The 24,672-nt window shown below is 37.9% G+C and overlaps 1 protein-coding gene across 1 annotated transcript; it reads left to right on the top strand.

The window, feature by feature from the left end:
- The first annotated feature begins 715 nt into the window (after positions 1–715).
- LOC127093213 (F-box/FBD/LRR-repeat protein At5g56420) lies at positions 716–1,945 on the top strand. Its single transcript, XM_051032121.1, has one exon. The coding sequence runs from the start codon at positions 716–718 to the stop codon at positions 1,943–1,945; it is 1,230 nt and encodes a 409-aa protein (XP_050888078.1).
- Positions 1,946–24,672: the final 22,727 nt, after the last annotated feature.

Consider the following 24,672-nt stretch of genomic DNA (forward strand, 5'->3'; position numbering starts at 1 on the left):
ATTAAGAGTAATAATAAATGAGAATAATTGCTGTACATTGCATTTTTAATGTAAACTTTTTTAGGTATTTAAAGCATCACAACTATTCATAGATGTTAATTTATAAATGATTAAAATAAAAAAAGAAGCTAAACTTCAAACGGAAACTAATAACAGACAGTTTTACACTGTCCATGAATACTAATTAAATTCTTAATAAATTATCTTTAATTAATTGATTGACCTATCTAAATTTACTTGATTTTTTACATTATATTAATGTTAATTTATTCTTTATAAATATTTGTTGGGTAGGCTAACTACTGCATCAGGGATCTTCGTTTCAACGTAGTCATTGTCATTCTTTGTTTTTTCACTATTTCATTAACAGAACTAACTGGTAAATGCATCTTCATTAAGGGAACTTTCTAAGAGAATCTGTGATGCTAGACAATCAAAACTACCTGTGTGATTGTTCCTTGTGGTCAATTTGATTTTGCCTTAATTATGAGTACTTTTCAGAATTATTTTGATAAAATTATATTTGTGAATATATTGGCTACGCTTAAATTGAAGTCCTTTCTTATTCCTTTGTTTCTTTCCATTGTTTTTTATATGTTTTGAGGTTTAACTATGAGATTAAGATTCTGTTGCGCACACGGTTTGGTATTATTGTGGTTAATGGTTTTTATAATTTTTTGTGTGTGTACCTTGTTAGGTCCGTCAAGTATTGATGATGGAAGGACAAACAGATGGTGACACAGACACAGACAGAGACAGACTCAGTGATCTACCTGACCATCTTCTTCTACGTATAATTGAATTGATCGACGTTAAACTTTCTGTCCAGACTTGTGTTTTGGCTAAACGATGGAAGGACCTTTGGAAAAGTCTAGCTAATCTCAACTTGCTATACTTCTCCAGTGACAATAGTCACATTTTCAACAAGTTTGTTTCTCGTATTCTGTCTGGTCGTGACGATTCTGTTTCCCTTCATAGCCTAAATTATGTGCATGTAGATGTGGTAGACCCCCCTAAAGCCACACTTTTTGAAGCCATGCAATATGCTGCATCACATAATGTGAAGCAACTCCGAGTCGTTTTTTGCACATGGAGCCCCACAGGGTATCCTGACTTGTCCCCTCCCGTAGAGTCTCTTGAGTGGCCCCCTTCCCTCTTTTATTGCCGCACTTTGACATTTCTTGAGCTTGACCTTCGGCACCCATTTTTGTCCGATAACATTGGTAAGAGAATGTTTCCAAAGTCTTTGAACTTGCCGGTACTGAAAACCTTGTTTCTTCTGAATCTTACCTTCGCTACAAATGAAAATGGTTATGCTGAGCCCTTTTCATCTTTTAACATGTTGACTACTTTGCTCATTAGGGGTTGTTATCTACAGGATGATGCCCAAGCCCTCTGGATATCCAATTCCAACGTTACTAGATTGACCGCAGGTGGTTCAAGAATGATCGAACAAGCTGACAATTACAAATATCTGTTTTTTACTCCAAAACTTATTTCTCTCACTATCACCGACCGTCCTAACTTCCTAGCCCCTTGTGCAGAGAATTTACCTTTTCTAACTGAGTTAAAGATTGATTACGTTTTTTTTTCTAAAACCTATGAAGATTTCGTCCTGAAAAGTTGGCTGTCCTTGCTTGCTAATGTCAGTATAATTACTCTCGGTTTCGATACCCTTGTGAAGATAATTAGGGTAAGTTACTTTAGTGTCCAGTTGGTTGAAAATAATGGTTCAACCACAATTCTACACCCTTGCTTTGCTAGATTGAAATCATTGAACGTGAAAATGGATTCAAGGGTTACGGCACCTATTAAGAGAGTAATAGAAATGATAGGAGATGTACTTATAAATTCTCCACTGATTGAAGTATTTATATTTAGGACTGGAAACAGAGACCAGAGTAAGGAGTTAAAAGAGTGCATCAGAAATGAATTAGAAGCATGATTCAAAACCTCAAAGGCTTTATTGCCACATGAATATTGAAATTAGGGATAAATGTTCTAATAGAAAAAATAAACCCTCATGTGAAGCGTTCTAGGTCAAAGAACTTGAAGAATTATCGATTCGTTTATTCTATCCGCTTAACTGCAAGTTTTTATATAACTATTCCTTCCTTTCTTTTTAATTCTCTATTTGTTTTTTCATGTATGTTCTTTTTCCTATAATATTCTTCATTATTCATTAATTTATTTGAATTTCTATCTCATTTTAATAGATAGTTATAGATAATTTTGACAAAAGACACAATTGATTTTATTTAAAAAGAAATAAATTTTGTACTAAAAAACGAAAGTGAAAATAGAACTGAGGGAGTAACTCCCAATACCTGACTTAAAATTCCTTAATTGCATTTATCTAATTGAGTCCAACTCTAAACAATGTATTTAGACTATGAAAAATGTAAGGCTTAAGTAAAACTAAGTGAAAACAAGTTAAACTCATTTATTTAATTTGATGGGGATTGCTGTTTTCAAATCTTAGATCTTAATTGTGAAGAGTCATCTTTAAAAAATTCAATAATGCTCCTGGAATATTATAAAAGTTAACCAAATATTTCATAAGTGAGACACATCTATTTTGTTAAAAAATAATACTGAAGTTAACCTCTTACTAATAGAACTAATAGAAGGGTGAGTCTATAGGTTAAGTTTCAAAGTAACCTATAAAACATGTTTTGAACTCATGGTGATGTCTTTATTTTACGTTGTATATTAGAGAAGTTAACTTCCATTTTAACCCTGAAGACAATAAATTTTTCTCCTAGGTAGTATTTTTGTTATAAATTTGATATATTTTAATAAACGATTTCGCGTAGCAAAAGACGCACTGCCACTTTTGTTAAGCACAACCAGAGCTTGCTAAGCGTGGATTCGCTGAGCGGAACTTTTTATCGCTAAGTGCGACTAAAAAAAACAGAAAACTCATTATGCCACGGTCGTTAAATGAACACAGTAGCTTGCTAAGCGAGCTCTCGCCAAGCGAAGTTCTTTCCCGCTAAAGCAAGACTGCTCGAACAAAAAAATAGGGCATTTCGCTGGGCAGGCCCTCCTCACACTGAGTGAAATTTCCTTAATCAGGGCTTCAACACCGCTGAGCGCGAGAGCCCATAATAGTAGCATGAAAAAGCGTAATTTCCACCATTTGAGCCTTATCAAAGCTCAGATTTCGACCTCAATCAATCCTGTAGCGGTAAATTCATGATCATTAAGCTATAGGGAAACTTGACGTCAATAAAACCAGAGTCGCCACTGCGTTTTTATTGTTTCCAAAGGAAAATGGAAAAGTATGAACAAAATCCAAAGATAAGAAGTTTTTAAATCAAAACTTATAAAATGATAGAGATTACAGGTGGTTACACATAAGCCAAAGATTTAAAGGTATGACCAGTGGGATACAATCCAACAGACAAGAATGTCATATAGAAACCCATTTTTCTTTGGACTTTGACAAGCAATGAGCAATATCCAAGCATCATATGAAGACCAAGGCATCAAATAAAGATAGTCATAATATCCAAGCAAGCATTCCAATAGCTAGCAGTCTTTAGTGTCTTCCAATGTATCAGATGAAATATTCCTTGATCAACTCAGAACAAAACATCAGACATATACAATAATAACAAAATAACAATTAAGCACAAAGACATAGTAGTAGATGAATCAAGGGCACTCATGGTTTTACATCAGATAAAGGCCTAGTCAAAGATAGCCCAGTCTCAGATGTTGGCATTGGCCAAGTTCTTTAGCACAAGGAATGTTGCCTAGTTCTAAGTCCAGAAGTTCAGATCAAATCCCAACAGTCCAACTAGATGTTTTTTAGGTTTTTTTTTGTTATTAGGTGTTTTAAGGTCCTAAGACTACAAACAAAACAAAAGACAAACAAATAATATATACAATCACAAGATATGGCTCAAATGAGCAAAGTGAAAAGGACTTGAAACATAAACAATTTGCATGAAATGTAAATGGCAATGAATGATAAAGGTATTTGAAATTTAAAGTGCATAAAGTAAATGACTTTAAAGTAAAGCAACATTAATAAGAGTTAGTCAATGGTTAGTAAAATGTTAGTGGTGAGTTTTAATTGATTAAGTCATTCTTTGGAGAACACTCAACCATTCATTCACAAGTATGAATCCTTGAACCAAGACATCATCCATGAGAAGGGCTCCAACTTGGGTAAATCAACAAGTATGCCACTAGCTCTCATGAATGGAAAAAAGGTCAAGTTCCCATACAATACCATGAAGAATGGGAGACTTACAATCTAACTTATTAGAATGTTATGCTTTGAGGGACAAATTTAACTCTATGTTAAGCAATCTTATGTCGGGCAATAAAAATATAGGTGTTAATGCATGTTAGAGATTTGGTACAAAGAACCACACACTAAAAGAAATGGGAATGGCATATCTTAGTCAGACTTGTGTTGATTCATCTGACACAAGGTCATTGATGAATCAACTAGCATTTAGACATTATAGAAATCATTGGTCAAATGAAGGATTGGGGAAGAATATGGATGGAGATGAAGAGGGAAGGGGAAATAGAAACACAAATTGATCATGAGAGGAATTTCATCTGATCAATACCATCCATTCATTCTGGGAGATGAAATGTACATTTCATCAATCCCCTAAACCCAATGGTATTGATTAAACAAAAATCAAATAAACCATGACCAATGCCCAAATAGAAAGTCAAACATCACAAGATCATAAAAATGGCTCAACATAATTTTTAAACATTTAATAAATTAAAAATCAAATTAAAAGTGAATTAAAATGCATTTTAATATGGACAAAACCTCAAATCCCTTAAAAACACCAAATAAATGGCCAGTGATTTATTCTAGGTCAAATAAGGTCAAATGAACTTGGACAAAAAAATTCACAATTTTTGGAAAGTCATAAGTATTTTAAAATAATTAAAAATATGCACAAAAACATTTAATTCATGAAACATATCAAAATTAATCCAAAAAATAATCTTAATTAAAAAGAGAAAAATATTTAAAGATTTTTGGTGAAAGTCCCATATTTCGACTTCTGTTTGCAATGATGAAGCTCGATTTGGATCTCAATTGACTTGGGCTTGCTTCTACTTGCTTGCAGAAGATGAAAGGGATGATCAAAAGGCTTGGATCCTTGGAGTTTCAATCCTAAAACATAAGTGGAATTGAAGCTCGATTTCAATTGAAACCTTCAAGGTTATCCTATCAATGGAGGTTAGGGAAGATGCAACTCAAAGCTTAGGCAAAAGGGTATTCATTATGATCACAAGGACAATGTATTTAAAGATTTTGCATTTCTTTTCACACACTTTCCAAAATTGGTAAAAAAATATAAATGTTAGTGCATTCTTGCATGGCGTGTGATAGGCCCATGAAATGATTGGAAAAGGTCCACAATTGTGCATGAATGATGTTGAAAGCTTAACATGAGGCCATGAAATTGTACTTGAAAAAATTGTACTTTAGCAAGTCCTTGTAAAATGCTCCAAATGCCATGATCTTAGACTTTTTAGAAAGATAACATCAAAGGGAACAACTTTGATGTTGAACACATTTCCATTTGGATCTTGGATAATGATGAATTTTAAGGTGGAAGTTGGAGAAATCAAACATAGTTGAAAATTTTCTAAGTACAAAGTCAAATGACCACTTCTTCCACCTTGAATAACTTTTGCTATGAGCTCCAAATGAAAATGATTTCTTCACCAAAGTTGTAGCTCTTTAATTTCTATTCAACTTAGTCACACATTTGACATCATTTGGATTTGGCATGAGGGAGTTTTGCATTTTAGAAGTTGAGGAAAATTGCTTGTTCAATGGTGATCGCACAAAATGACCTATAATGTTTCCTCTTGGAACATGCCCTTGCAAGTTGAATTTGACATTTCGTAAAGAATAAAAGTTGGAGAAGACATATTGAAATTGATCATGAAACTAAGATGTCATTCATATCATAAAAATTGAGCAAGTTATGGTCCTTGTAAGTTGACCTCCTAACTAGGACATAGACAAAATGGCCTATAATGTTTCACCATAAAAATGACTTTCTAAGAAAAACTAGATCTTGATGTCAACATAAAAGTTGTTTGTAATGTCATAAAGAGTAACGTTAATCTTGGAATAATTTTCATATGACAAATATTGTAGGAGATAGGGTCTAGGGAACCCCGGTTTTGACAAGTTGACTTTCTCTGGTTAACATCTTTGAACCAACTTGTAAAATTGAAGTTATCTTGAACTTTGAGACTCATGGAGAATCATATATGTATAATATGATGTGTAATGAAGTGTCCCTTGAAATATTTGACCAATTGTTGAAGAAATTTGCTAAGGAAGTCACACAAGATACCCAAATGAATTTGGGCTTCCAAGGAAAACAAGCTTCAAACTCTTGATGAATTCTTGATCAAAATGATAAACGAAGAAAATATGGATCCAATATAAGATGTTTAGAACCATTGTGAACCATTCCTTGTTTGATCTCTTTCCATGAGGGTCTCAAACCCTAGTTGTGAGCTTGATAGAGCACAAGTGGATGCACACACTACCTATAAAAGAAACAAAGCTATACATGGAATTTTTTTGGTATTTTGGTTAGTAAACAAAAGAAAATAAAGTATGATACAATCAAGTGTGCTTGGTGATCTCTCCCGATGCAAATCCAATGAATGAGGGGTGAGGAGGATGCCAAGGTATGATCCCAAAGCCAATGCAAATGATGCGATAACATTAGGGATCTTAGGGTCAAAATTGGAGTCTTACAGCTGTCCCTATTCAAGGACGTTCTAACTAAGGATGTGAAGGTTAAAATCCAGCTTCATGAATCCAAGGCCTTCCCAACAAACAGCTGTAGCCCGTGTGAGTATCCATCACTTGAAAAATAATTTGGAAATCACTCGGAGATATCTTTACTGGAAGGTCCACTTCTCAAATGACAGTTTTATGAGAACCGTCGAACGCTTTAACAACCACGCCACTAAACCTCATCGGGGCGCCTTGATAGGAGAGTCTTGATAGAGTTGACTTCGGTAACACATTCAATAATGACCTTGTATCAACCATAACATTAGACAAAGCATCCTCCTTGTAATTCATCGAAATATGGAGCGCCAAATTGTGATTCATGCCTTCCTCAGGAAATTCTTCGTCACAGAAGCTCAAATGGTTACAAGAAGTGATGTTGGCAAAAATGTGGTCAAACTGATCCACAATAACATCGTGCTCTACATAAGCTTGTTCTAACACTCTTTACAATGCCTCTCTGTGTGCCTCAGAATTCATAAGCAATGACAACACATAAATCTTTGACGGCGTTTGGAGCAAATGCTCCACAACGTTAAATTCACTCCTTTTTATCAGGCGTAACACCTTATCATCATCGTTAGTCTTCAATTTGCTGGATTCACCAGACTGACTCATTGGAGCACTAACTAGATCAACTACAAGAATCTCTGCCTTCTTACCTACTGACACACCTTCTACAGCTTTCGGAAACACTGGATTGAACACCCGACCATTACGGGTCACCTTTGCAATACCTGCAATATTTACCACTGAATCTGCATCTGGAAGAGGAACCTCTTGAACATTTTCTACCATAGTGGCATTATATTGGTATGAAACATCTTTATCGGATGAATAGGGGACATGGCCCGTTAATCGTATTTCCAACGGCGATACCGATCTGTTGACATGACTGTTGTTGCTGCTATCAAATTGAATGGCTACCCACTCAGGGGTCTTAAACACTAGCACTATCACATTCACATCATTACCCAAATGTCGAGACTGGAAGATTTGGATAAGACCTTCATCCATTAACCTCTGAATATCCCTCTTGACAATTACACATCCACGAAGATTCACACTACAGATCACACAACCGTCATGGTCATGTTCACAATCACTGAACAAGCAAATATCCTTATGCATTGCCACCAAAGGTCTTTTGATATTGTGTACATCATAAATTTTGAATTCATCGGGACAGTCGTCCACCATATTAACTGAGGCGTTACCATGAGGAGGCAACGGATTTGCTTTGACATTCAGCGCTCTATCCTCAAAGGACACCATACCACTCTTTATAAGGTTTGGAACTTCATACTTTAGTGGATAACAATTCTTTATATCATGACCAGTGGCTCCCTGGTGAAAAACACTATGAAGATCGGGCTTGAACCACCATGGCAGTGGCTCAGGAATTTATGGAGGGTTCCTCAGCTGGATAAGATTCTTGATTACCAAGGACAGATACAGCTATGCATATGTCATAGGAATAGGGTCAAAAGAGACCTTCTTCCTCTCGAAATTTTGTTGGTGATTGTTGTTGTTGTTGTAGTTGGTTCTTTATTGTGGTTGTTGCTGATGTTGTTGTTGAATTAAAACTGATTGATTGGTTGAATTGTTGGAAAAAAACTGGAATCACGCAAGATACCTGGTGTTGATGCTGAATGGATTGAGAACTTTTCCTCACATGAGGCGTCCTCTTCCTCCCAGTTGATACTGCATTAGTCTCTCCTTCCTTCTTATTGGAGAAGCTACCACCATACTTCTTGCTTGTTGACGCTTCATCTTTGGACAAACTTCCTTCATGGACTCCTTCCTCTAATCTCATCCCCATGTTTACCATCTCAGTAAAACCATTGGGGGCACTTGTGATCATACGTTCATAATAAAATGAACTCAGCATCTTCAAGAATATCTTGGTTATCTCTTTTTCTTCCAAAGGCGCACTAATCTGAGCAGCAAGCTCTCTCCATCTCTAAGCATATTCTTTGAATGTCTCCTTGTCCTTCTGAGACATCGACCTCAACTGATCTCTATCTGGAGCCATATAAGCGTTGTACTTATACTGCTTGACAAAGGCCTCGCCTAAGTCATTAAAAGTACGAATGTTAGCACTGTCTAGGCCCTTGTACCATCTCAGGGTAGCTCCAGTCAGACTATCCTAGAAGTAGTGAATAAGAAGCTGATCATTATCAGTTTGAGTAGACATCTTCCTGGCATACATAACAAGATGACTCAACGGATAGGTATTCCCTTTGTATTTTTCAAAGTCTGGGACCTTGAATTTCACTGGAATTTTGACATTGGGAACTAAGAACAATTCATCAACACTCTTGCCAAATAAATCATTTCCTCTCAGAGTCTTCAATTCCTTGCGCAGCTCAAGAAACTGATCCTTCATCTCATCCATTTTCTCATATACATCTGGACTTTCAGATTGCTCAGAGTGGTAAATAGTTTCCTCAACACGAGGAAGAGTATGAACAATAGTAGGATACACTGACAAGACCGGGCTAGATGCCGACAGAGAAGCAAAAGTGGGCGCATACCCTTTAGTTACAAAGTTTGGTGGCATTCCCCAAGGGAACCCAGGTGGCATAGCAGGAATAAACTGGTTGGCAGCAGCAACGGGTACGAATGGTGAAGAAACCTCTGAAATAACAGTCCTCTAAGGAGGAAGAGTTGCAGGAGGCAGAGACGGTTGATTCTGAGCAGCTATCACAGATTCCATCAATGTCGTAAGTCTGGCAATCTCGTCCTTCAGCTCTTTATTTTCTTGCTCTAAATGCTCCATTCTTCTCAGTCCATTAGCTCGAGTGTTGTAGTGGTGAGTCATCTTGGCTGATACAAAGAAAAAGAACTGATAAGACACCTATCGGGAGAAACCTGTTATGCAAATTATGCATGAAGTGCAATGTTTTTTATTTGTTTTAATTTCAAGGAATATATGAAGTCTTATTTGCAAATATAATAATAATCAACAATAATAATTCAATTGACCATAAAAAATCTCTTTTTATTCATAAAATTTAGAAGGATTACACTGAGTACAATTTCAGAAACCAAAATACAAATACAGAGAAAAGGAAAATATCATCCTAAGGATCCTTAGAAACTGCACCAGAAGATCTAGCCAAAGGAGTATATTTCCCGCGGATGCGTTGAATCTCCGACTCAAAGGACGTCTTCATCTGAGCCTTCAAGAGGACGAGCTGATCAGCAATCTTCTTCCAATCATCAGAAGGCTGAGGCATACTGGAGGAAAATAAATCATATGGCTCTCTCTGTCTCTTTGTAGAGGTAAATTCATGACCATTAAGTTATGGATAAACTTAACATCAATAAAACTAGAGTCGCCACCATGCTTTTATTGTTTCCAAAGGAAAAGGGAAAAGTATGAACAAAACTCAAAGATAAGAAGTTTTTAAATCAAAACTAATAAAATGCCAGAGATTACAGGTAAGGGGGTTGGTTACATAGAGGGAAGGTGTTAGCACCCAAAGTGTCCTAGGTACTCCTAGGGAGCCCTTTTTTATGTGTGTATGTGTTTTGGTATAAAATGATGTTTGCAATAAGTAGAGTATGGGGAGGAGAAAAGAATTCATTAATTATATTTTTTGTGTTTGACAAGACCTTCGGACTTGTGCCTACGTACCAACATAAAAATGAGGGATCAAAACCTCGTAGTTCGTGGTATCAATTTCAAAATCAGTGATTTACTTTTAACAAAAGTTTTAAATTTAAGAGAGGCACAAAGGGCCTAAAAGAGTTTGAATGAGTGTTAGTTCTTTTTGTCTTTTGAAATTTTAAGTCAATATGATTAGATTCATTTACAAGTTTGATTAAGGAAATAGTTTAAAAATGCAATGGCATAAGGCCAAAGTTTCTAGTTTGCAAAAGAGTCTAAGTTTAGAAATCACAAGCAAAGAAGATTTTGAAAAGGGGGAGAGATTTTTAAATTTAAGAGAATGGGAGGAGATGGAAAGACTAATCCTAAGCAAAAATTTAAAAGTTAAGAGTTGAAAAGATTTGACCAATGGGATGCAATCCAATAAACAAGAATGTCATATAGAAACCCATTTTTCCTTTGGACTTTAAATCAAGCAATATTAATAAGCAAGTAACAATATGAAGAGCAAGACATCAAATAAAGATAGCCACATCCAAGCAAGAAACTTCATAGTCTTCTTCTTAATCTTCCCATGTATCAGATGAACTACTCCTTGATTGGCTCAGAATAAGGCATCAAACACAAGTTCAAAGTAACATTTGCATCAAGACCATGTAGTAGATGAATTCATGTGGATCCCAATACTTGCATCAGATGGAAGCTCAACTCACAATAACTTGGTCTCAGAAAATTGGCATTGGCCAAGTCCTTTTGCATAGGGAATGTTGCCTAATTCTAAGTCCAAAGCTCATATCAAATCCAACAGTCCACACAAACATTTTTTTAGTGTTTTTGTTGTTTATTAAGTATTTTAAGGTCCTAATACCACAAACACAAACAACATATACAAACAAATATATACAATCACAATATATGGCTCAAGTGAGCAAAGTGAAAAAAATGACATAAACATAAATAAGTTAAATGATATGTAAATGGCCAATGAAATGGTAAATGACTTGAATTCAAATTGCATAAAATAAATGACTTGAAATTAAAAGTAAGAATAATAAAAGTTAGTCAAATGTTAGTGATGTTTTGCTTCTCAATTGATTAAGTCATTCTTTGGAGAACACTCAACCCTCTATTCATAAGCATGGATCTTTTAACCAAGATATCATCCAAAGGAAGGAAAATAGGCCAAGTTTGCACACAGTACCATGAAAGGGGGGAGACTTACAATCTCACTTACTAGAATGTTATGCTTTTGGGTCAAAATTTAGCGTTATGTTAAGCAATCGTAATTGGACTTATGTAGAAGTCACAACTATCTGAGGTCGGGTAATAGAAATTTTGGTGTTAAATGCTAGAGATATGGTATAACGAACCATACTCTTAAAACATACCACACACAAAAAGAAAATGAACAAAGGATTGACATAATCTCATCCATACTTGTATTGGTTCATCTAACATAAAGTTATTGATGAACCAATTAGCTTTAGGATATTGAGACTTCATTAGTCAATGAAAGGAATAAGATATAATGGGATTGAAGATGAAGAGGGGGGGGGGGGAGATGAGATCAACATAAATTGGTCATGGAAGGAATTTTATCAAATTAAAATCATTCATTCATTTTGGGAGATGAAATATATCTTTCATCAATCCCCTAAATCCAATGATTTTAATCCAACAAAAGTCAAATCAACCTTGACCATGGCCCAAACACATAGTCAAACTTCACAAGTCAATAAAAATGGCTCAAAATAATTTCTACATAATTAATAAATTAAAAATCAAATTAAAATGCATTTAAATTAAATTATGTTTGATCAAAAACCTAAAACCTCTTCAAAACACCAAATAATGGCCAAGAGATTTATCCTAGGTCAAAGGACCTTAGACAAAAAATTTCATAATTTTTGAAAAAGTCAGAAGTATTTTTAAACAATTAAAAATATGCACAAAAACAATTAAATCATGAAAAATATTAAAATTAATAAAAAAATAATTTTAATTCATAAAATGAAAGAGAAAAATATTAGAATTTTTTTGGTGAAAGTCCCATATTTATTGGATTAAAAATGAAATTAATATGAATTAATCAAAAATAAGGGATTAAATGAAATAATCAAAAAATCAAAAAAATAAGAGCCATCTGATCTCCCTCACTAATTGAGGTGGCAGATCAAATGGCTAGAAACGCGCGTTACACATGCACACGAGTCAAACACGTTGCAGGCATGGTAATCAGTTTGGACGCATGAGATTAAAACAATTCAAATGGATCAGATGGCCTGAATTGATCCAACGCACCACCGAAGCCCTAGCTCCGATCATCTTCTCCCGGGAGAGCCACCAGACTGGTCCAACCAAAACCTTATGAAAAATGAAAAGTGAATACACTAATTTGAAGGAAAAATGCTCAGGAGCATGAATCTGGTCTCAATTTTGTCCAATTCCAAGTATATAAAAAGATACAAGGATTTGAATTTTGAGGATCATGAACTGAGTTGCTTCGATTTGACCTCAAAGAAACTCAATCTTCTTGCCTATATTGATAGGACTTCAGATAACCAAAAATCAACAAGAATGGTGAAGAATTGAGGGAGAATCGAAGAGATGAAAATTATGAAAATTCACCTTCAATGGAGCTTCAGATTGGCAGGATCTTGCTTTCAATTATGCTTGACCTTGCTTCAGATGCTTAATGAAGGTGAAATAGATCAAGGAGAAGTATAGACTCTTGGAGTTTTAATCTCAAAACAGATGGAGAATTGAAACTCGGTTTTCAAAGAAAATCCTCAAGTTTATCCTTCAATGGTGAGGGTTTGGGGTTGCAGGTTCAAAGCTTGGGAATGAGGTCCTTAATTCTGAGCAATGAGGGTCTTATTTATAGCCAAGGATATTGATTTCCACACACTTCTAATTTTGGCAAAATTTCAAAATTCCCTTTGCATGGTTGCATGGGCGTTTGCTAGGCCCATGAAATGATGTGTTCTGATCCAAAAATAAGTGTGCATCATGCTGAATTCATGTTGGAAGGCCATGCAAATGTGTATGAAAAATGGAAGTGAAAATCATCCAAATGGTCCCTCAACTTACACCCATGCGTAAGTCCTTCATTCTTTGGCCAAATGAGATGATATTAGACTTTTTGGAAAGCTGATATCAAGGGGAACAACTTTCATGTTGACCACTTTTTCATTTGAAGCTTGGATCATGATGAATTTTGTGGTGGAAGTTTGGGAAATCAAACATATTTGAAAATTTTCGAGGTCCCAAATCAAATGTTCACTTTTTCCACCTTAAATAACGTTTTTTATGGACTTCAAATGAGAAACATTCCTTCATAAAAGTCGTACCTCTTTAAAACCTATTAAATGTGGTAAAAAAGTTGACCTCATTTGGATTTAGCATGAAGGAGTTATGCATTTTATAAGTTGAGGAAAATCACTTGTTCAATGGTATTGGCCCAAAATGACCTATAATATTTCCTCTTGGCACATGCATTTGAAAGTTGAATTTGAACTTCCTCCAAACATAAAAGTTGAAGTAGGCATATTGAAATTGATTATTAAATTTTAATGGATTTCATATCATAAAAAATTGAGCAAGTTATGGTCTTGGGAAGTTGAATTTTAAACTAGGGTACAGACAAAATGACCTATAATAGTTCATCATAAAAAATGACTTTCCAAGCAAAACTAGATCTTTACCTAAACATGAAAGTTGTTTGGAATGACTATGTCATTTTGAGTAACTTTTCTCTTGGAATCATTTTCGTATGACAAAAATTGTAAGAGATAAGGTCTAGGGAACCTCAGTGTTGACCAGTTGACTTTCTCTGGTCAACCACCATGAACCATCTTGCTAGCTTGACATTCTCTTGACTTTTGGGACTCATGGAGGATCATATATGCATAAGATGATGAAATATGAAGTATACCTTGAAATATTTGATCAATTGTTGAAGAAACTTGTTGAAGAAGTCACACAAGATACCCAGATGGATTAGGGTTTCCAAGGTAAACAAACTCCAAACTCTTGATGATTTCTTGATCAAAATAACATGTGAAGATCATGGGGATACATATATGATACTTAGTGTCCATGTGAACCATTTCTTGATTACACTCCTTGCATTAAGGGTCTTAAACCCCAAATATGAGCTTGATAGAGCATAGGTGAAGTTCGGGCTTGTACCACCATTGGGGATTGGTTGGCACAGCAGGAGGATCACGAGGAGTTATCAGCTTCCTATCAATTAAGGAAGGATAAATTTCAGCATAGGTCATAGGAATTGGGTCAAAAGTCACCCTCTTCCTCTCATAGTTGCTGGTGTTGGTGTTGTTATTATTGCGAGGCTGGTAAGCCTGTTGTTGTTGACGATGTTGTTGTTGTGGTTGTTGTTGAACTTCTCTGAAAGCAGGTGCTGTATGAGCCACCTGGTGTTGGTTAACAGTTGGTTGGACTTCTCTCCTCTTCAAAGAGGGCCTTCTCTTATCATGGAAAGAAACAACATGAGTCTTCCCTTCCTTCTTCCTGGAAAATCCCCCATACTTCTTTGCCGAGGAACCATCATCACGAGATAAACGTCCTTCATGGACCCCCTCTCCTAGCCTCATCCCCATATTTACCATTTCGGTAAAGTCCGAGGGAGTACTAGAAATCATGCGCTCATAGTAGAAAGAGTTCAAACTCTTCAAGAAGATCTTTGTCATCTCCTTCTCCTCAAAGGGTGGCACTATCTGAGCTGCCAATTCTCGCCACCTCTGGGCGTATTCCTTGAAAGTCTCGCTGTCTTTCTGGGACATTACCCTCAACTGATCTCTGTCTGGAGCCATGTCCATATTATATTTATATTGTTTTACGAACGCCTCTCCAAGATCATTGAAAGTGCGGATGCTTGCACTCTCTAGCCCCATATACCAACGAAGCGCAACACCTGTCAGGCTGTCCTGAAAGTAGTGAATCAGCAGTTGATCATTGCCTGTTTGGGTTGACATCTTGCGAGCATACATCACAAGATGGCTGAGTGGACACGTATTTCACTTGTACTTCTCAAAGTCAGGCACTTTGAATTTAACTAGGATTTTCATGTTGGGCACCAAGCACAAATCAGCAGCACTCTTCCCAAAAAGGTCCTTACCTCTCAAAGTTTTCAACTCCTTGCGCAACTCAAGAAATTGATCTTTCATCTCATCCATTTTCTCATATACGTCTGGGTCCTCAGATGGCTCGGAATGATAAATGGTGTCTTCCACACAAGGTAAGGTATGCACTATAGGTGGCGGTACAGACAGGACCGGGCTAGATGCCGGCATAGAAGCAAGAGTGGGAGCGAAACCCTCTGGCACGAAGTTAGATGGCATTCCCCAAGGGAATCCGGCTGGCATACTAGGAGCAAAGTGGGCGGTGGCAGCAGGCACTGTTGAAGTCACTACTTCAGAGATGACTGTCCTCGCGGGAGGAGTTGCAGGAGTTGGTGAAGCTTGACTTTGCGCAGCAAGGACTGACTCCATCATGGCAGTCAATCTGGCAATCTCTTCCTTCAGATCCCTGTTCTCTTGCTCGAGGTGTTCCATGATCTTCTGATGATTTGCTCGGGTGTTATACCGGTGCGTCATCTTGTCTTCAAAATAAATGAAGAGCAAAGAGTTAGACCACTGATCAAGAGCTCGGAACAAAACCTGCTTATGCATATGATGCATGCAATGCTTGTGCATATGATTTGTTTTTTATCAGAGGAACTTTTATAAAGATCTATTTGCAAATGTTTTGAAAATATTGAACATATATGGAATACTCATGATAATATTTGGAAACTTTTTACACCAAAGAAGTAGTACAGTTTTGGTAACCAAATACAATACAATTGTAAAGGAGAATAAACATCCTATGGAGCCCTAAAAGCAATCGTCCAAAGCCTTCGAGATCGGAAGATAAGTCGTACGAAGCCTCTTCGCCTCTCTCTCATAAGATGCTTCCATGTCGGCCTTCTCCTTGGCGAGCTGATCATACTTCCTCTTCCAAAACCTAGACGAGTGAGGAAGGAGAGAAGTAACCACATCATAGGGTTCATCAATAACCTGATGCTCTAGAAACTCTATCACTGCATCCTTGTCCTTGAGCTGCTGAAGAAGCTCCTCACGCTCACGAACCCAAGCACGCGAACGGTCTTCGTCTCTCAACTCCTCTACTCCTTGACTAGGGAGGGTTGAAGGCCCAACCATAGTCATAGGGGTAGGTCTCGGATACTAGTAAGGCATGCGGTACTCAAGAGCTCTCTTCCTTACCCAAGAGGTGTAATGTTCCAAAGCAACACAATTCTTCGCACCAAGCTCATTCCTCCCTTTCCTATGAACCTTGCGCCAGGCGCGGACCATCCTATCCTTCAAGTTTTGGGGATCTTTACCCTCTTGAAAGAAAAAGCCTTCAACAAAATGTTGTTAGGTTTATCCTTTAAAGGGAACCCAAGCTGACGACGAGCGAAAGTAGGGTTGTAGTTAATTCCACCACATGTACCAAGAAGAGGCACATTGGAGAACTCATCACAAGAGTCAATAATCTGAACGCCATCATAAACACGATTATACCAAGAGATATCATCATTAGTGAGAGACATAAGTCTCATGGACCACCGTAGACATTCCTTGTTCTCCTTGAAGGCGAGTGTCTAAGGCAAGTGCGAAATAAACCACTTGTACAACAGAGGCAGACAACACACAATGGAACCACCACCCTTTGCATTCCTCATATGAAAAGAGTAATAAGTGTCACCCAACAGAGTCGGAACAGGATTAAGAGAAGAGAAAATCCTAATGACGTTCACATCCACACAGTTGTCGATGTTGGGAAATAACACTAGCCCATAGATGAGGAGTACAAATATGGCTTCAAAAGCCTCCTTACTCATGGCCTTCCCAAACAAAGTAGCTTTGGCAATCATAAAATCAGACGGGAGACCTTGAATTTCACCTTTGGTAGTCATATATGCAACAATGTCAGATACATCCACATGAAGCATGTCAGCAATCTCTTGAGAAGACGAAATCTTCTCCAAGCCACTGAACGACAACTGGTCCAGAATAGGTATACCCACATGATAAGCATACTCCTCTAATGTAGGCAAAAGCTGGAAATCTGGAAAAGTGAAGCACCGATACAGAGGATCGTAGAACTGCACCAATACACTCATCAGACCCTCATCCACCTTGGTAGAAAGAATAGAGCTTCCCATGACGAGCTTTGAATTCCAAGGGCTCTAATACATAAGATGCCAAACTCCTTAACTCTTTCAAGTCGGTTTGTCTAAAACTGTACTTCTTCGTATTCCTTCTTTGCTTATCCATGTCTAAAAATTTGCAAATAGACCTCTTAAGTTCCTTGTAAAATCTTTATTGTTGATGACATGAATGTGGATGAATGCATGGATGCAACAAACACACTCAAGGATCAAGCAAGTCACACCACACAAAGGTCACGGGATGGCTCAAGTCATCGTCAATATCAATCATCCTTTTTGTGGATTATGGTTTACACATTATCAACACCCAAGTTCCATTGATATTGAGGATATACGAGAACAGATCAACCGCGAATCACGGGTTTGTTTTAAGTCACGAGCATGGAGTCTCGATTAAGAACCACCCAACGGGAGTGTACTATGGTTAAACCTGACAATCATGTTCTAAAAAGGTTCCCATAGTCATCATCCCATCTTTCGGATATTATCGGATGAAACGACTACTCGTCTTCCAAAAATATTCTCAAGAGAGACTCTTATGAGTGTAGTATCACGTAACAATCATCTCAAGTCTTACACTTGAATGACCTTTGCACTACATCCTAAAATAGGCCAAGATGGGCTAGGTATCTAAGGTCCTTGGTTTCTAAGGATCCTATTCGAAAGAGTAATTCCTAACCACGACTACTCGTGTGACATTATTGATCCCAACAAGACCTCCACCAAGCGAATGGACTTGCAAGTTAACTTGCTAAGGAATAACTCCACACAAGTCAACAAGACTATGCCATTCTCCTATCATAAGTGCACTCGAGTTCAGGTATAGAACTAATCTCACAAGAAACCACCAAGCATACAAGCAACTAATATATCAAGCAATTCATACATTACAAACAATACATTCATCCCAAATTTGCACAAAAATATGCCATAAATAAATATAAACATACAACACATACAAGCAAAAAGTAGGCTAAACCCACTAGAGAGATGTTCCCCAGCAGAGTCGCCACTTTTTTGTAGCGGGGTTTTCGTTACCTTTAGGTTTATTGACTAAACCAACAATAAACATACAATTCGAGTCGCCACCGCACTTTTATTTGTCCAAAGGAAAGGCTAAAAAGCGAACAAAAGCCAAGTAAGAAGTTTTTCATATCAAAAACTAATAAAAATGCCAGAGATCTAGGTAAGGGGGTTGGTTATGAAATAGGAAGGTTTTACGCACCCAAAACATCCTTAGTACTCTAAGGGAACCCTTTTTGCAAATATGTGTTGTAGGTTGGTATTTGTGAAAATATTTGTACAAAAATATTGGAGGGATGAGAAGAGAATAGATTATATTTACAAATTTTGTTGTTTGAATGGATGAACCCATTGCCTACGTACCATCACAAAGGAGGATCAAAACCTCGTAGTTCGGGGTAAAAATCTCAAAGATTGGTGAATTGATTTGACCAAAAGTCTTAAGGTCTTTTATTATCAAAGGGAGAAAACTCAACCTAAACCAACAATCCACCATGTGAGGAAGGCTTTAACATGCTAGGGAGGGGTTAACCCTATAATAAGCATGGAAGACTTATAATCAAACCACTAAGGATGAGGTGAGATTTACATCAACCACTATGATAACTCAAACCTATGACTAATGTTTTTGAAAAGGTTTTAATAAGGTGGCCATTGGAACCACAAAAACAACTTGAAGTGAATTATATTTACAAATTAGACTTATTTACAAAATGAAGTCAAAGTGGGATTAAAGTTTATTCACAATGAGCATTTATGAAAATAGTTTTGAAAAGTCAAAGGCTTAAGGCCTAAGTTTCTAATTTGAAACAAAGTCAAAGTTTTGAAAATGATTTTTGGCTTGGTTAGAGTGGGTGAAATTCTAGTTATCAGACTTTGGATGTCACACTGGTTGTTATGACATCCAATTCTGCACAGACAGGGATTATGCAGAACTTAATTATAAGTGCAGTAAATAACACAAGTAATTGTTCACCCAGTTCAGTCCAACATGACCTACATCTGGGGGCTACCAAGCCAGGGAGGAAATCCACTATTAGTAGTATCAATTCAAAGCTAAACTCACCCGTTTACAACTTATCACTTAATCCCTACCCAATGCAATTTCAATCTTAATCTAAGATCAGAGTTCCTACTCACTCCCCCTCAATCACCTCAGTGATATTAAAAACACTTTGAAGTCACACTTCAAAAACAACTCTTGGTTATGCTTCACAGCTTAAACCAAGATACACAGCACTCACGCTTAAAAGCTTTGAGTGACACAACACTTACAACTCAATGAACACCCTATGCCAAAGCAATCATCTATTTGATAATGACTTGGCTTACAAGATAAGTCTAATTCTAGACTCACAAAAATACAGCAGTGAAGTAAGATGGACACACTAAATCTTCACGCCTCAAAATCCCTGACACTGAATGGAGGAATGCCTTCCTTTTTATATTGCAGCACCTGGGCTTTTGCACCTGTATTTTCCTGAATTTTAGGTCACATACGTTCCCTCAAATTCAATATTTAGGTTGCTAACAAATAGGCTATTTGTTAGGTTCATTGAATGTAGCTTGGTTGTTGATTTCCTGAATTTTCTCTAAGCTGTTGACTTCCTAAAGAATAGCCTGAGAAAGCTGTAACAGAAAACTGAACAACCTACAATTTAGCATATGCTGTCAGGCATGAATGTCACGACATTCAGCTTGACATCAAGGTCCATATGCTGAGTCTGTTTTCCCAGAAAATAGACTGTACAAATCTGCTGACCTGTACATGATCAATATGACCATACTACAGTACCAGCTTACATTAGTAAATGTCAAAGTGTCCAACTTAACATTTACACAGTTGGCCTTAGGTTAGTTCTGTAATTCTCTTGAAGAACAAACTAACTAATATGCTGAAGTATAGCAGAACACCACTCTGCCCAATCTTCAGTAGCTGCTGTCAATGATGAATGTCACAACATCCAGTTTGACATTCAATCAGTAGGCCTTATGCCAGGTCTGGTTCTTCCTTGATAACCAGACTGCAAGTGAATACTAAGTTCTAACAGAGCTTCTGTTCCTTAGTATCTGTTGACAGGTATGAATGTCACAGCATTCAATAATCCTGTGTTAGCTAGTCCTGCAGTAACTACAATGTAGTTACATATACATGTCATGACATCAGTCAAGACATTAGTGTTTTACCATACAGTGCAGCCAATTAAACACCTACAAACTCCCCCTTTGGCAAATTTTTGGCTAAAACACTTTGATCCCCATAACAGAGTTCATGGCAGCGGAATAAAACTAGCTAATACACTCAGAGTGGTAGCACACTCACACACATGGAAGTTAAATAAAAACTTCACATAGCAGCACACATATATTCGAAGTTGCACCTAAACTTCAACATCAGCTGCAGGGGGGAATCTTCAGATCTGTCATGAGAGTCTGTTGTAGAGACCCACTCTGTTTGTCAGGGGTATTGGTGGTTATTACTCCCCCTTTTTGTCACAAATGTTGCCAAAGCCAACAACATAGTCAGAGTACAATGACAGAGTTCCAGACTTGGTTTTACTTCACAGTTTCAACCAAGTTAACATCCACTTGATCTTGCTTCACAGCTTCGATCAAGTGATCACCCACTTTTGCTTTACAGTAGGTACCACCATATCAGATGCCATGATGTTGTTTCTGACATCCAGAACCACTCCTGCATGAACAGCATCCTTGAACTCCTGCAGGTACAGAGGCCTTCTCTCTGTAGGGTGTCCCCTTACCCTCTTGTATTCACCCTTGTTGCGCGCAGCATAGCTATGATATGTTGACCAATCATAGTCTTGTACAAATCGTTTAATAGGCAGAGCTATTAAACAATTTATCCCAAACATCAGTGGTTGCTATAATGTCTCAGAAAGACATATTCCCAGTTTGCTCCTTAAGTTTTCAAACTGAGTAGCATCCAGAGCCTTTGTAAATATGTCAGCCAGTTGAAGATCCGTGGCTACATGTTCCAAAGTGATCACCTTGTCTTCCACCAGATCTCTGATGAAGTGGTGCCTAATGTCAATATGTTTGGTCCTGCTGTGTTGGATGGGATTCTTGGAGATGTTGATGGCACTGAGATTATCACAGAACAATGTCATGACATTTTGAGTGACATTGTACTCAGTGAGCATTTGTTTCATCCAAACCAGTTGGGAGCAACTGCTTCCAGCCGCTATGTATTCAGCCTCTGCAGTGGACAGAGAGACACAGTTCTGCTTCTTGCTGAACCACGATATGAGGTTTTCTCCTAAGAAGAAACATCCACCTGATGTGCTTTTTCTGTCATCAGCACTTCCAGCCCAATCAGCATCACAGTACCCAGATAGGACAGGCTCAGACCCATGTGAGTACAGCATCCCATAGTCACATGTCCCATTGATGTACTTGAGGATCCTTTTGACTTGATTCAAGTGACTCACCTTGGGCTCTGCTTGATATCTGGCACACACTCCAACTGCATAGGAAATGTCAGGTCTACTTGCAGTTAGATACAGCAGACTACCTATCATGCTTCTGTACAGGCATTGATCAACACTGGGTCCTCCATCATCCTTGGTTAACTTCAGATGAGTAGGAGCTGGAGTCCTCTTGTGCCTGGCATGATCCATACCAAACTTCTTAACTATGTTCTTGGCATACTTGCTTTGGGAGAGAAACATGGAGTCCTCCATTTGGTTTACTTGCATTCCAAGGAAATAGGTCAGTTCTCCCACTAGACTCATTTCAAACTCAGATTGCATCTGGTGAACAAATTTTTTAACCATTTGTTCTGACATTCCACCAAAGACTATATCATCCACATAGATTTGAGCTATCATGATTTTGCCTTCCTCATCCTTCACAAACAAGGTTTTATCTATGCCACCCTTTCTGTATCCATTTGTGGTCAGAAATTCGGTTAACCTTTCATACCAAGCTCTGGGTGCTTGCTTCAACCCATACAAGGCTTTCTTCAGCTTGTATACATGCTCAGGTTGGTTAGGATCACTAAACCCTTTGGGTTGTTCCACATAGACTTCTTCATTCAAGTAGCCATTCAAGAATGCACTCTTCACATCCATTTGAAATAGCTTAAACTTCAGGATGCATGCTACCCCCAACAGCAATCTAATGGACTCAAGTCTAGCCACAGGAGCAAATGTCTCATCAAAGTCTACTCCTTCAACTTGAGTGTATCCTTGAGCTACTAGTCTTGCTTTATTTCTAGTAATTACTCCTTTCTCATCAGATTTGTTTTTGTAGATCCACTTGGTACCAATGATGTTGGACCCTTCAGGTCTTGGAACCAGCTCCCATACTTCATGCCTTGTGAACTGCTCGAGTTCCTCTTGCATGGCAATGATCCAGTATTCATCAGTCAGGGCTTCTTTCACATTCTTTGGTTCAACCTTGGAAACAAAGCAGGAATTTGAGTTTATTCCCCTTGACCTGGTAGTTACACCACTGGTGGGATCCCCTATGATAAGATCCTTAGGGTGGTCTTTCTGAATTCTGATAGATGGCACTTTGGCAGGTGCTTCTACTTCACATTCAGGAGGAGGTTCCTGTACTTCTTCAGGCTTGACTGGACTGTCAGTTGGACTATCAAGGAATGTTTCAACATCCTCCATGACATCGGTTCCTTCCTCTTTATCATCCACAATGACATTTATGGATTCCATCAGGACATTGGTCCTGTAGTTGAACACTCTATAGGCTCTGCTGTTCGTGGAGTATCCCAGAAATACGCCTTCATCACTTTTGGGATCTAGCTTCCTTCTCTGTTCACGATCTGTGAGAATGTAGCATTTACTTCCAAAAATATGAAAGTACTTCACAGTGGGTTTTCTACCCTTCCATATTTCATACAGAGTGGAGGAGGTTCCTTTTCTCAAGGTGACTCTGTTGTGAACATAGCACGCCGTATTCATTGCTTCAGCCCAAAAGTGCATAGGGAGCTTCTTTGCATGAATCATTGCTCTGGCAGATTCTTGAATAGTTCTATTTTTTCTTTCAACTATTCCATTCTGCTGAGGAGTTATAGGGGAGGAGAACTCATGGCTTATTCCTTCAGATGAGCAGAACTCATCAAACTTGGAATTCTTGAATTCAGTGCCATGATCACTTCTAATCCGGACCACACAACTGTCCTTTTCTCTTTGAAGTCTTATGCACAGATCCTTGAAGACATCAAATGTATCTGACTTCTCTCTGATGAAGTTTATCCACGTGTATCTGGAATGGTCATCAACCACCACGTAGGCATACTTCTTCCCTCCAAGACTTTCCACCTGCATAGGTCCCATTAGGTCCATGTGCAGCAGTTCCAGAACTCTGGAGGTTGTGGAATGTCCCAGCTTTGGGTGTGACATCTTGGTTTGCTTGCCCACTTGGCATTCTCCACAGACTCTACCTTCATCAATCAGAAGCTTTGGCATTCCTCTGACTGCTTCCTTGGATATGATCTTCTTCATTCCACGTAAGTGGAGATGGCCAAGTCTTCTATGCCACAGCTTCACCTCCTGTTCTTCCTTGGCTGAGGAGCACGTTGTGGAAAAGTTAGAGAGGTCAGGTTCCCACAGATAGCAGTTGTCTTTGGACCTGGTTCCTCTCATAACTTCCTGATTGTCACCATTTGTCACAATGCACTGCTCCTTCGTAAACTGAACATGAAAACCTTGATCACACAGCTGACTTATACTGATGAGGTTTGCAGTGAGTCCTCTTACTAACAGCACATTGTTCAGTTTTGGCACTCCAGAACAGTCCAGTTTGCCCACACCTCTGATTTTTCCTTTGGCACCATCACCAAAAGTCACATAGCTGGTGGTGTGAGGTTGAATGTCTACCAGTAGATTTTCCATACCAGTCATATGTCTTGAGCATCCACTGTCAAAGTACCAGTCTTCTCTGGAAGAAGCCCTTAGGGCAGTGTGTGCTATCCTAGCATACCATTGTTGCTTCTTAATGGGAACA

The sequence above is a fragment of the Lathyrus oleraceus genome, chromosome 1 (assembly GCF_024323335.1).
Source record: "Lathyrus oleraceus cultivar Zhongwan6 chromosome 1, CAAS_Psat_ZW6_1.0, whole genome shotgun sequence".
Lineage (NCBI taxonomy): Eukaryota > Viridiplantae > Streptophyta > Magnoliopsida > Fabales > Fabaceae > Lathyrus > Lathyrus oleraceus.